This window comes from Myotis yumanensis, unplaced genomic scaffold (assembly GCF_028538775.1).
Source record: "Myotis yumanensis isolate MYYU_CA2020_CCGP unplaced genomic scaffold, mMyoYum1.0.hap1 SCAF_1, whole genome shotgun sequence".
NCBI lineage: Eukaryota > Metazoa > Chordata > Mammalia > Chiroptera > Vespertilionidae > Myotis > Myotis yumanensis.
Window position 1 is genome coordinate 9,413,335 of NW_027223752.1, and position 12,003 is coordinate 9,425,337.

General features: G+C 55.9%; 1 protein-coding gene across 1 annotated transcript in view; it reads left to right on the forward strand.

Annotated features, from left to right (window-relative positions):
* The window catches only part of LOC139009319 (inositol-tetrakisphosphate 1-kinase), a 135,093-nt gene that overhangs the window by 95,073 nt on the left and 28,017 nt on the right, over window positions 1-12,003 (forward strand). Inside the window, exon 4 of the mRNA XM_070413568.1 lies at window positions 4,705-4,822. Within this exon, the coding sequence (XP_070269669.1) occupies window positions 4,705-4,822 (118 nt within the window). The remainder of the gene's footprint in view (window positions 1-4,704; window positions 4,823-12,003) is intronic.

Below are 12,003 nucleotides of genomic sequence, written 5' to 3' on the forward strand. Positions count from 1 at the left end.
TACTTTAAGCAATAAAGTAAAATTTAAAAAAATACATTTTAAAAAATTCAAAAAAACAAAACTGAGAGGAGAATGCTGCAGTGCCCTCCTGAGCACCATCACCCAGCGTCACACATTAGCAAATTCTGACCCCCGCGTTCCACCTATGCCACACCTGTTTCTTTTGAAACAAGTACCAGACAGCAAATCTAATCTGTAAGTAGTTTTGTGTGCACCTGTAAAAAATGAACCACTACTTTCTAAAAAGGGATCACAGTGTTTTGCGGGAGTGGCCAGAGCCCCTGTTACCTCCCAAGAATCCAAGGGCAGGAACCGTGTGAGTGGGCGCCCCGCCTTCGCTGTGTAAGGAGCAGGTTGGCTGGCTGTGGCGGCGTTGGGGCCTGTCAGGACCTGAGCTGTTTGCAGAGGGGTGCTCCCTGGAACCTCTGCTGCTGTGGGGTGGGGTTGTGTTCTCACCAGACACCAGCAGGAGGGTCAGCCCATCCGAGGTGCCGAGCTGGTGGCATGCCCCTCTGTTTGCTGGGTGGGCCAGGGCAGGATGAGCTCAGAGAGTCCATGGGTTACAGAATCATGAGTCCATGGGTTACAGAACCTTTCATATACATGATCTCCTGTCGCCCACGCCCACCGGACTGCCCTGAGATAGTTTTTTATTATTTTATAGACAAGGAAACAATCTTGGACATTACTTGTAGTTTCTTTTTCACAAACATGGAGTAAATGGTGGAGGCAGAATTTGAACTCAGAACTTCTGCCTGCATTTCCTATTAGATGAGAGCAAATCCTTGCATCTCAATCCCTGCTCATTTCCTGCCCATAAATGGAACTGCAGAGGAAACAGTATCTCTGATGTTCATCCCAGTCCACTTGTTTGGCTCAGATTCTCAGCGGGGAAACCTTGACTCCCTCTAGTACTGCAGAGGGACCAACGCGCCTCTTGGCACCACCATCCTATAGTATCCCTATGGGCTTGGGGGTGCATCTGCTGGTCGCTGCTCCTTTGTCCCCTCAACAGTCGGCGTTCTCCAGACCTCCTCCTGGCCCTGCTGACCCACGGCTGTTTCTGCTTTTCCAAACTCTGTCCAGTCTGCTCAAGGCCAGGCTCTCCTTGTTAACTCTGGGATCCCTTCCTCGGTGTTCTCCGCAGGCCCTCGCAGGGAACGTGTTTACCATTTGCCATGGCGACAGTTTGGCCCTTTCCCCTCTGAGGGTGATAAAATGGTCCAGGGCGCTCACCCGTCCAGCAGTTGGTTTGGTAATTCTAAGAGACTTGTGAAAAATGCCTGAGGCCTGGGATACAATAGATAAGCTGAAATGCTTGCAAGAAAATCCACTTGTGGATAGTGGGGTGACTGGAAAAGCTCTTTCTTTGCCCTCTCTGTCCTCGTCCCAAAAGAGATCAGGTTTAGGAATAATTCCTCTATGAATGTGAATGCTTTCATCCCAGGTCAAAAGCTGGTTGGCGCCTGCTTGTCACATATTTTCCCTTTTCTCTAGCTTCTTCCCCTTATGAGTTTGGCTTAAATTCCTGTCTTAATGGCTCTGAGTTCCCTCTTCAAAGGTCACTGCCCTGAGGCATAAAAGTGGAACCAGAACCGCCAGCTATCCGGTGCTCTTCCTGGGAAGGGGTCACCTTTGAGGGGGAGGCAGTAGGAGGGCCATGTTTTGTGTGACTCAGTAGTTGGGGGAGGATTGGGCCAGCCCATCAACACGAGCATCTCTGCTCCTGCCTCCTTATTGGAAGGCAGGTGTGTGTCCCTGCCCTTGCCTGTGATGCCTGTCCTGTTCTAGAACAGCCCCTGCGTGGCCTTGAAGTCTGCCTTGCTTTTCTCCAGTGTAGGCTCAGTCGGGTAGGAAGCCGAGATCCAGATAAAGTGGCTTGCCCATGGTGACACTGGGAGGTGACAACAGGGGAGCCTGGTTTTCTTGGTTTCTTCCTCTACACCAGGCGCTTCCTGTGTGTTGGGGAACCAGGAGGACAGTTCAGTGCTTTTAGTTCATAACCCAGAATACGAACTCCTCGGCTAGGGCTGTGGATCAGTGGAGCACAGCCTAGAAGGCTTTGGCTCATGCGCGTCTGCTGCGCCCACACGGTGCCGAGGGCTGTCGATGGAGTGGGGTTTGGTGACTGGATAGCCTTTCAACATGAGGACACTAATGTGATTTCATACGTATGTGTGAGTCCTGGTGTCTCCTTGGCAGCGTTGACCTGGTTCGGAGGATCCTGGTTCGGAGGATCGGAGGATGGGGTCTGATGGAGGAATGCTGGGTAGTTGCCGATGGGGAGGTGCAGGCACTCAGGTGAGGCCAAGGTGTGGACCAGAGAGAGGAACGGGGCATGGCCCCTCGACCTGAAGGATAAGCCTTCCTTGAGGACACCTCATAGCTTCGCCCGTGTCCCCTGTGGGTGGCAGTGCCGGCACCGGCTGCTGGCTCATTCTGCCGGACCAGGGCAGTGAGCCAGGCGCTGAGCTCACTTGCCAACAGTCACCTCTCTCAAGAGGAGGAGGCGGGGGAGGAACACGCCATGAAGGTGGCTTTGATTCTGCATTTAGACCTACAGAATTTGGGGAGAGGACCTCCTGAGGGTGAGAGTGTGCAGGCCCCACCCATGGAGTTCAGGGGTGTGGGGTGGGAAGCAGGCCTCCCGTGTGTGTGCACTGCTACCTGTTAGGGACAGAGACATTGTTTTAAACACTCAGAGAAAAGGACACAAATGAGCCCCTAACCAGACCCTCTGGCATGAAACTCAGTGGGGAGCCGATTTCAGAGAAGTAGATATGAATCTCTGGCTTTTGTGTTTGAGAGCTCTTAAAAATGATTGCTAGGAACCAAAATAGGCTCACTGAAAACAAGGATAATTCTAAAGGGAGCTTTATTTTTGCTGATAAGGTTACTAGAAAAGAAGCAGGACGGCTTTTTCCCTGGCCTTTGCTGACCTCCCAGGCTGCTCTAGTAGACTGGGCGGGAGGCGGGTGAATTAAGCTTATATACTCGTTCCTTGGGGTGGCCATTACCGAGTGCCTTAAAATAGTAGAAATGTAAGCTCACACCGTGAAGGCGGCTAGAAGTCTAAAATCAAGGTGTCTGCAGGGTGGGTTCCTTCGGGGGCACTCGGAGAGCATCTGCTCCGAGCCTCCCTTCCAGCTTCTGTGGGGCCAGTGGTCCTTGCCCCTTCTTGTAGCTGCATGACTTCCATTGCTGTCTGCACACAGCCTTCTTCCCGTGTGTCTCTGTGTCTAAATTTTCCTCGTCTGAAAGACACCCGTCAGTGGATTAGGACCCCTTCTAGTCCAGTATGAACTCCTCTTCACTTGATTACATATCTGAAGACACTGTTCCCAAATAAGGTCACACTCACAAGGACCGGGGTTTAGGACTGGAACGGATCTGTTGGGGGTAGGGGTGGGGACGCATGTCAACCCACAGCAGCAGCAGCTGCTGAGTGGCCTGCCTCACCCCATCTTCTCACGGAGCTCCTCTGGTGACCCCAGCATTCGGCAGCTTTATCCTTAGAGCTGTCGGTGTCAGAGCCGCAGGGATAGTCTCATTGCTGTGTTGCCCTGACAAGCTTGCCCTCACCCTGCACGGGGCTTGGGGCCACAGCAGTCACAGAGGTGATGGTGGCAGGGCCAGAATCCCTGGGTTCTTTTCCTAGAAACACTCTGCTCTGTCCTGTTAAATTGTTACAGATAACAGTTTCTGGTTCCACGTGCGCACTCGTGTTCTTTCCCCAGGAAGATTGCGACTTCCTTAAAAACCAGTTCTGGCCCTGACTGGTATGGCTCAGTGGATAGAGCGTTGGCCTGCAGACTAAAAGGTCCCAGGTTTGATTCCGGTCAAGGGCATGTACCTTGGTTGCTTGCACATCCCCAATAGGGGGTGTGCAGGAGGCAGCTGATCGATGTTTCTCTCTCATCGATGTTTCTAACTCTCTATCCCTCTCCCTTCCTCTCTGTAAAAAGTCAATAAAATATATTTAAAAAAACAAAACAAAACAAAAAACACCAGTTCTATTCCTTTTGCGTTCTCATCGTCTGCCATGAAGCTAGTGGGGATTAGAGCAGCGCTTGTTGGAGTGAGCACCTGAGGGCCAGCTGGTCTCCCGTGGCCAGTGTCTCTGCCAGGCCTTCCCACAGTCCCTCTAATGAGTCTTGGCATCTCACTGCCACTGGCCCTGCCTTAGCGTCCTTATTGGTGTGGGTGCCGGGCCTCTGTGTGCAGCCACGTGTGCAGTTGTGCGGGGAGCAGCACTGGTTTCAGGGTTTCAGCACTGCTCTACTTTTCTTGGCTGTTTTCTCAATTTGGGTTCCATCTTGAGTTTAGGCTCTGTCAGGCTTCTCCTCCAGATCCCGTGGGAACTGCTCCCAGCTCCCCCGTTTCTGCGCTTCCTCTTCTCAGTGAGGAGAGCACTCTTTCCCCAGAATGCTCAGCAGGAGCTCTGAGCCTGCCTCTGATTGGACCAACTCGGGTCACATAACCTCCCATGAGCCAGTGCCCCCAGGGGCAGAATGCCCTGATTGGTCTCTCCAAAGCCCTGGGATCTTGGGGCCCAGTGGGTGGAGGCCCCAGAGGGGACTGAGGGCTGGTGGGGGAGTGAGAAGACGGGGGGGATGAGGCGGGGCGTGTGGGGTGAAGTCTTGCTTGTTATCCACCGTTCAGCACGGGCCTCTCCTCACCGGAAGGGGTGTGCTTTCCTTTCAGGAATACATTGACGCCCACCCTGAGACCATTGTCCTGGACCCCCTTCCTGCCATCAGGACGCTGCTCGACCGCTCCAAGTCCTACGAGCTCATCCGGAAGATTGAGGCCTACATGAAAGGTATGGTCGCAGGCGGCTCTGCACCGCGGCGGGGCCCACCCTGTGGTCACTGCCTGGGCGGGAGGGGCTCTGGTCTGTGTGAGCACTCGGGACGGAAGCAGTTGAGTTCCAGGGGCCACATATTGTGGGGAGGCCCGTCCTCCCTCTCTGACCAGCAGAGTTGGGGAGTAAAAGCCCAGAGTGCTCCTTGGAGAGCGGCTCCAACCACTTCAACATGCTTGGCTCTGTTGTCTTAAAGCCACGGAGTGGCCATGAAGTGTCCCCATAACACAGCGGTTAGAGAGCAGGCGTGTGTGTGGAAGAGCTCAGGGCAGGCGGGCGAGTGCAGTTATGTAACTGGGTGAAGGAGACAAACAAATTAAAGGGCCTTTAATCAAACACACGGAGCTGTGTAATGTGGCGGCTAGACTTCGCGGGGCACGCCGTGTTCTCGGGGCAGGAGCCTCCCTCTTCACCGCAGGAGCTTCGGCTGCCAGATGTGACCTCCTGTCCCTGGGGACCCCCCACCCCCACCTCCCGGGCAGGGCAGCTCCGAGGAGTCGGACTCCTTTCCAAGGTGTTTGTTTATGCCTTTTGGAAAGAGTCTTGTTAACAGTCACCCCCTGGTTGTCTGCCTGGCCAGGCCTTCCCTGCGAGAGCTCTTGTGTCATTGGAAGGAGATGTGCTTTGCCTGCGCCTCGGGCGTTGTAGGGATGCATCCCGGGCTGGAGAGGCAGCCCCTGCTCTGCCGTCCAGACCATGTGTGTGGCCTGCGCACACGGCCTGGAACCCTGACCTGGGTGACCTGCCTCAGGCGTTTTGTGTGCTGGTGGGACCAGTGGGCAGTTTGGCCCACAGGACCATGAGGGGAATGGAGAGCAGCATTTATTGGGTGTGCCAGGTGCCTGGTCCTGGGTTAGCCTTCTCCTTATACTCTCTCCTCGTGCGCTCACAAAGGAGGTCTCCGCCCTAATTTTACAGACGATGCGAAGGCTCGGAGAGGTCAGCAGACATACTGGTGTCACAGCCCGTAAATGGCATCATAGTCAGGTCTCTACCCAGGCTCCCTAGCTCCTAACCCCCGAGCTTGACTGTCATGCCCATGGCCAGAGGCCCTGCATCTAGCAAGCACCTGGCATAGGTGCAGCCACGACCCTGGCTAGGGGAGTTGGTGAGTTCTTGAATCCTTAAGGAACTTGCCCTGTGAGAGAGCTGGGTGCTGGACCTGGTCATCCTGTAGGGGGTCTCGAGGCCTGACTCCCTGGGTGCCTGGCTCAATCAGGTGGGTAGATCGTGGACCTGACTTCCAGGGAGTGGGGGCAAGTGGGCACACCAGCACCCTTTCTTGCTTGGGTCTGGAGTGGTCAGTGACGATGTCAACTTCCCTCCTCTCGTGTTCCTTTCCTGGGTCCAACCAGAGTCCCCCGGGGGGGAAGGAAGATCTAGAGTGACGCTTGGGTGAATGTTGGTTCTGGAAAGAAAATCCGTCCCTTCCCAGGTGTGTGTGTTGGACATGGACTGTGTTTGGAGGGACAGGAGATTGTATGAATAGGTGAGAAGTCCCGGTGAGTGGGAGGAGAGGCAGGTTGGCAGCCATGGCTCGTGTCCTCAACAAGCCCATCAGAAGAGTGCTGGTTCTGGTTCTGGTGGAATTAGGGAGGCGCCTCAAAGGAGGCTTTCTCAGAGCAAAAGAAGCATTCCCCACTTTTGGAGGGGACAGATAGATTGTATCCGAATCTGGGCTTTTTAAAAATATATATATATATATTTTAAATTGATTTCAGAGAGGAAGGAGAGTGGGGGAGAGACAGAAACATCAGTGATGAGGGAGAATCATTGATCGGCTGCCTCCTGCATGCCCCACACTGGGGATGGAGCCCGCAACCCAGGCATGTGCCCTGACAGAATCAAACCGTGACCTCCTGGCTCATAGGTCGACGCTCAACCACTGAGCCACACTGGCCCGAATCTGCACTTTGCTGCTGTGCAGTCTTGGCCAGGTCCCTGGTGGCTTTCTGTAAGATGTAGGTAACAAGTGGTTTATCCATGGGCTCCCGGGTGGGGGTAACTGGGATGATGTCTGACAGCAGGTAGCATGGGTGTCAGCCCATTGGGGCCACGGGAATGGCAGCTGCTGTTGCTGCTCCCTTATGATGGAAGGGGGTAAAGCATCTGGATTGGATCTTGAAGACATCGGGACTGAGGGTCAAAGGTGAGCCTTGGCTTGGAGTATGAGCATGTCCAGACGGGAGCAGGGACTAGTGGGGGCTGGGGGGTGGGGGCTGGACCGCAGGGTGCACATGATGCAGGGCCACCCTGGTGGGCAGGTGCAGAGGGAGTGACAGCCTGGGCCTCCCAGGCAGGGCAGGGATGTGAGCAAAGTGGGGAGAGAGCTGAAGTGTGGGGTGCTGGTGAGGGACTTGCAGACCATCGGGTCAGAGTGGAGGCTAGGAGTACCTCATGCAGTGGGGGGGGGGGGGGGGGACGGGACTTCATTTGTGCACAGTCATTGAAGGCATGTGAGCTGGTGAGTGAGAAGACATTCTTTTCTTTTAATTAAAAGAATTATTCTCTCCTGAGGATATGTTTATTGATTTTCTTTTTAAGAGAGAGGTGGAGAGAGAGAGGGAAACGTCAATGTGAGAGAGAAACATTGATCAGCTTCCTCCTGTACACATCCCAACTGGGGATGGAACCCGCCACCTTTTGGTGTACAAGACGATGTTCCAACCAACTGTGCCACACCTGCTAAGGCCAGAATACATTTTAGACAGATCAGTGCAGACAGGTTCTAATGGCCATTACCTGTGTCCTGTTGTGAGGGGGACATTCACCCAGCCACAGGCCCAGGGGGCCTGGTGACCGGCTCCCAGTGGGGAATCAGACCCCACTCTGCTAGGTCCAGGAAACCTCAAACCTGGGCGTCCTTAGCTCGGGAGCTGCCTGCTAGGGGCACCCCCCTCCAGGCCTAGCAAGAACTGGTGGAGGAACCCTAAATACGGCCTTGGTCTGAGGCCAGCAGGAACTGTGTGGGTGGGTGGGTGGGCCGTGACTGCTGCACCCTGCGTTTTCCTTATCGTGCATGCCAAGCCCGGCTGGTATTATTCCAGGAGGGCAGTGAGGCCGAGACTTCCTATAGAGCCTTTTCCTGCCCCCGTCCCCCCCTCATCCCCCCATCCCTCCTGGAGCTGTGCATGGGGAGGGCTGCTGGCTCCTCCTCCCCCCCAGAGGCCAGCTCCTCTGCAGATGAGAACCTTCTCTGGGAAGCGCACCCTGGCGCTCCTGCTCCTCCCCCCACTGCTGAGATTCCAGGAGGGACACAAGACGATGTTCCAACCAACTGTGCCACACCTGTGCTGTGAACAGCTATAATTACCCCTTTAAATCCCTCAGACAGTTCTAGCAATCCCCGACACACTGCTTTTGTGTTGGGAGCAGGGGCTTCATGGAGACTTCAGCCCCGTGGGGAAGCTGCTCTCCTGTCCTCGGGAGCTTGGGCGGCTGCAGAGAAGACTGGCAGGCGGGAGGCTCTGCAGTGGGGTGGGCTGTGGGCACAGGGGTCCACGCTCAGCAGCCCGCTCCCTCCGTGCAGAGCATCGGCTGTGGGGCAGGTGAGGCCCGCTGCCCGGAGCTCCAGCCGCACCTGTCAGGACCTGCACAGCCTCGGGTGGTCAGTGCCGTCTCATTTTACGTTCCCTGAGCTCTTCTCATTCTGAGTCTGGAGGGGAAGCAGGGTCCTTTTTCTAAGTCAGACCTGACAGTCTCAGACTACCCCCACCCCCCTTTGGTCTCATGTGCGATCCCAGAGGAAGGTCGCCCGGTGGTTCTGTGTGGGACAGCAGGGACTGAGGCTTCCAGCGCATGGTGGTGTGGCCCTCCTGGCCCAAGGTGGTGACTAAACTCAGCCATCACAGGATTTAGACGTGGGGGTGGAAAGGAGGGGGGCTAGGAACAAGGAAGCAAAGGGAAGCAGCCTGGCTACCTTTAGGAAAGGTCTGGAAGTTATGACACGATGCTCGGTTCACACACCGCTGGCCAGAACGCAAGTCACCTCTGAGCTGCTAGACAGTGGGGAAATGTGGTCTTTATTCAGGGCAGCAATGTGCCCAGCTAAAATGCTAAAACGCTAAAATGGACTCCTGCCTGGGGTTGAGTGACCTGGAATGACCATTTTCCCCGCTGCTGGCCCGGGGGCGTGGCTCCAGCCTGGGACCTCAGCAGTAAGTCCTTCTCCAAAGAGGTCAGTAGGTGCAGAGTGACGCACCCCAGAGCGCCTGGGCCATGGGTTTCCCTCAGCCCCTGCTTCTGGGTGGGGCTGCACCCACCCCTTAGCCAGAGGCACAGATGGCACTGAACCTGGATCCAATTCAAACCAAGGGTGGGAGCCTCCCAGAAGTTAAACTGCCTGGGGTGGGCGGAGAGGAGGGCACGTTCGTCCCGTGCACACCTTCACGGGTCTTTTTTCTCAATGACACCCGCTCTGCCTTACAGGCCTGGGACTTTGAGATGGGCTCTGCCACCCCGTGCCCAGCGATTCTGGGCCAGGCTGTCGCCAGCTCCTGATCCTACTGGTGAGAAAGCACCTGGGCTGTGATTGGATGATACAAGCTTGTCGCCTTGGTCCTGGGGAAGCCGCTGGGGACCTGCCTCAGACCGCAGGGCAAAGGGCTCCAGAGGCCCTTGCAAGCTGATGGCAGCTGCAGGCGAAGGGTCGCTTTCCTGGTCTCCTTTTCCCGAGCCTCCCACACGTGTGCTCTGGGGTGACAGATGGCCGTTGGACACAGGCCTCTCTGGGGAGGGCTGTGCACACTGCAGCCTGAGCGACGCTGCCCGTGGTTTTATGGGAATTTAATCAGGGTGGGATTGAAATGGAGTGATCCAGACACCAAGTGAGAGAAAACAACATTCCTCACAGCCCAGGAGAAATAATTCCCACGGAGCATGTGCCATGGGGTGTGTGGAGTTGAGGGCCTTTCACTCGGAGGTGGGGGCTGGCTGACCGTGGCGAGCTGCAAGGTGCTCTGGGTGGGGAGGGGGTTTGAAGTCGAGGCCTGAGCGCAGGTCCCCCATGTCCTCTGCGTGTGTGGCCTGTGCAGGTCACCTTTCCTCTGAGCCTGTGTGGTCAGCGCACAGGCGGGCACGGTGAGAATCACCTTACATGTGTCAGCTAACTTCATTCTCACGATGACCTGTGAGAAAGGCACCTCTGTCACCCCATAGTGGTGAGGACACTGGAGTGCATTGAGTTTATGTTGGTTGAGGCCACAGAGCTACTTGGGGGCAGAGCTGGGATTCGAACTCACACCTCTGGCTGTGCTCTTAGCCAGAGTTCCTGAATGGGACTCCCGGTCCTCTCGTGTACTGCTTCCTCCATGAGCCTGGCGGGGGAGAGGAGGGGAGCGACCAAGGCCATGGATATAGGAGACACAGTTGGGGGCTCTTCTGCCTGAGGGCCAGTGATTCCCCAGAGCCTGTGGGGCCTTCCACACTGGCAGCTGGCACGGCTCCTGGGCGCCCTCTGGTGTCCAGGCAATGGCACTGACGAGAAAAGGTCCTTGGTGTCCACCAGCAGCTCTGCCCTGTGTGTTACGGAGGAAACAGAATCCTGCCTGGTTCTTGAGAGCAGCAGCACATATGGAGTGGGAAAGAGCAGGGATTTGGTGCTTACAGGCCTGGCTCACATCGCAGCCCCCCTTGTGTGCTGGGCAGTGGCGGTCTTCTGAGCTGTCGGCACCACTGTGGGGAGGTGTGCGGAAGGGCTGGTTCCAGTCCCTGCCGCAGTGTGGCTCAGAGTTAGATGCTTTCAGCTCCTCTCCTTGGTCCTTAGGGAGCCTGGTTTGGGTGGGAAATGTGGCAGAAGCTGTGGTGGGTTGCCGGGGTCCAGCCCCGGGGGTCCAGGGGTTCCCAAAGGTGTGGATGGAGTCGGCGAAGAATGTTTTACACAGAGACAGCCTTCAGAACTCTCTCGCTCTCTTTAGTCTCCGTGGATCTTCCTGTGCCTGGCTGAGGCCACAGAGAAAGATCCCGAGGCAAGCTGAGCATTTATTTTATAGTCAGAGGTACACAAGGTAGTGGTTTCCATAGTTACACTGTTCTTGTGAGTTTCACTTGTTTTGACCATAGTTATACTGTTCTTGTGAGTTTCACTTGTTTTGGCAGCATTTGCTGCACCTCCCACTGCCCATTAGCTACCCAGATAAGATCTAGGGAGCCTCATAAGGTCAAGCCTAAATATGCTAAGAGGACTGTGCCCTCTAAGCTGGGACTTGTTTGTGACTTTGCCAACAGGTCAGTCGGAGGCTTAATCCTATGTGGGCTCCTCACAGTGGGTAGTGGGGGGCTGGAGTTGAGGAGGACCAAGAGGAGGGGGGTATGCCCCCACGGACTGCATTCCTGAGTCAGGGCCGGCTTCTAGCCTTGGTTTTGTGCAGGAGGCTGGAGTTTTGGATCAGGCCACTAGGAAAATTCTTCACACCTCAAGTGGGTTTCTGAGGATTGGCCCCTGTGATGCCTGGCAAAGCTGAGAAGACGCTGCCCCCCATCAAGGGGTCTGGTGTGAGGAGAACAGGGCACCAGGCCAGGCCAAGCTCCTGGAGCAGGCGGTCATGGAAGTGGCATGGGTCCCCTAAGCTGATGGGGAGGTGGGGCCTTTGGGTGGGCACTTGGCTCCTGGTTCCTCTCCCAGAGATAAACTGCCCTCGTCTTCACTCCGACAGCCACCAGCCACCCAGGCAGAGACCCCCATTCAGGTGAAGGTGGAGGCCTGCAGAGGAGGGTCGTGCTGTGGGCCCCAAGGTAAACCACCCCACACCAGGGCAGGTTGCGCACCGGCTGTAGGCCCAGCCCTGGGAGGCACCTCCTCCACATCAGGAGGCTTATGGGTCTGAGTCCAGCCCTGCCCTGGGGAAAACTGCTGACTACATTGTGACACACCATCGACAATGAAACATTTCAACTTCAGTGATGGGCAGTGAAAGAAAAATGTGTCTTAGAATCAGTGGAATAGAGCCCAGCCCACCCAGCGCACACGGGAGTCCAGACCGCAGGCTCCCGAGGGCGCTCACCTCCAGCGCGCGCAGGCACAGATCCGACCTGGAGTCCCTGTCAGCGGGCCGGGCCCTGTGCCCTGGAACTCCAGCCTCTTCAACCTCAGCCCCGCTTCCCAGATACATTCTAACGGTGTGGAATCCAGCTTTCTAGAC